Source organism: Monoraphidium neglectum, assembly GCF_000611645.1.
Source record: "Monoraphidium neglectum strain SAG 48.87 unplaced genomic scaffold scaffold02465, whole genome shotgun sequence".
Classification (NCBI taxonomy): domain Eukaryota; kingdom Viridiplantae; phylum Chlorophyta; class Chlorophyceae; order Sphaeropleales; family Selenastraceae; genus Monoraphidium; species Monoraphidium neglectum.
Genome location: NW_014011163.1, coordinates 8,576 through 9,542, shown reverse-complemented (window position 1 = coordinate 9,542; position 967 = coordinate 8,576). Strand labels below are relative to the sequence as shown.

The 967-nt window shown below is 70.4% G+C and overlaps 1 protein-coding gene across 1 annotated transcript in view; it reads right to left on the bottom strand.

Moving 5' to 3' along the window:
* Nucleotides 1-27: 27 nt before the first annotated feature.
* Nucleotides 28-967, bottom strand: part of MNEG_10801 (hypothetical protein) — a gene marked incomplete at both ends in the record, with an annotated part of 2,903 nt that continues 1,963 nt past the window's right edge. Inside the window, 3 exons of the mRNA XM_014040729.1 lie at nt 28-108; nt 530-620; nt 856-930. Of these exons, the coding sequence (XP_013896183.1) occupies nt 28-108; nt 530-620; nt 856-930 (247 nt within the window). The remainder of the gene's footprint in view (nt 109-529; nt 621-855; nt 931-967) is intronic.

Here is a 967-nt window from a genome sequence, read left to right as displayed (position 1 = left end):
GCCCGAGACAACCCGCCCCCGGGGTGCTCACTGCCTCTTGTGGCTCTCCCAGCCAAAGCCCTGCAGCAGCACCTCGTAGCCGCTGCCAGCGCCGGGGCCGGTGCCGACCTTCGGGGGTGGATTTTGTTCGAGGGTAAGCGGGAGGGGCAAGCGGCGCAGTCAGGCGTGCGGTCGTTTGGGGCTCGTGCGTACGAAAGCGTGTGCGCGGCTTGGGAAGGCATGGTCACGGCTGGATTTGTAAGGGACGCGCCGCGACAGGGCCAGCCGCGCAGGGCGCGCCGACCGGCCGCGCCACCCCCCGGCAGGAGCGGCGGGCGCTGCTGCCTTGGTGTGAGACGCGGCGGGCAGGCCAGCGAACCAACACATGCCGAGCGCTCTCACAGGCCACTGGCTGAGTGAGTCCTGCGTCAAAGCGCTCCAGCTCTCACAATCCAGCAACACCCCACCGCCACGGCAGGGGCTGCCGCCTACAAATGAATGGCCCTGCCAGTGCCGCACCCCGGAAGCCGCGCGCCGCGGCGCCGCGCACCTGCTGCGCCGCGGACGCCGGCGTCTGCGACAGCATCTGCTGCTTCAGCATGTCCGCCGCGCTGACCGGCTCCTCGGTGGGGGCCGCCGGCCTGCAGAGCAAAAGAGCGACGCGTCAGGCGGGCGCCGCGACGGCGGTTGCTTTGAGCAGGGGGGCATGCAATGCAAGGATGGCGGTCGGCCGAGGCAGGTGCTGGGACGCAAGCAGGGCGCAGCTGCGGGTCGGACATGCATCACGGCGCCGGGCAGCTACGTGCGACGTTGCGGCACTTTGGTATGCGATGCTGACATGGCGTGCCGACCGTTTCATCGTCCCGAGGCCCCCACCTGATGATGCGCCTGCTGGTGATCATGGCCTCGATGGCCGCGATGGTGCGCTCCAGGATGGACGCGGCCTCGGAGCTGGGGGGTTGAGGGTGGAGTGGCAGGGGGGAGGGGG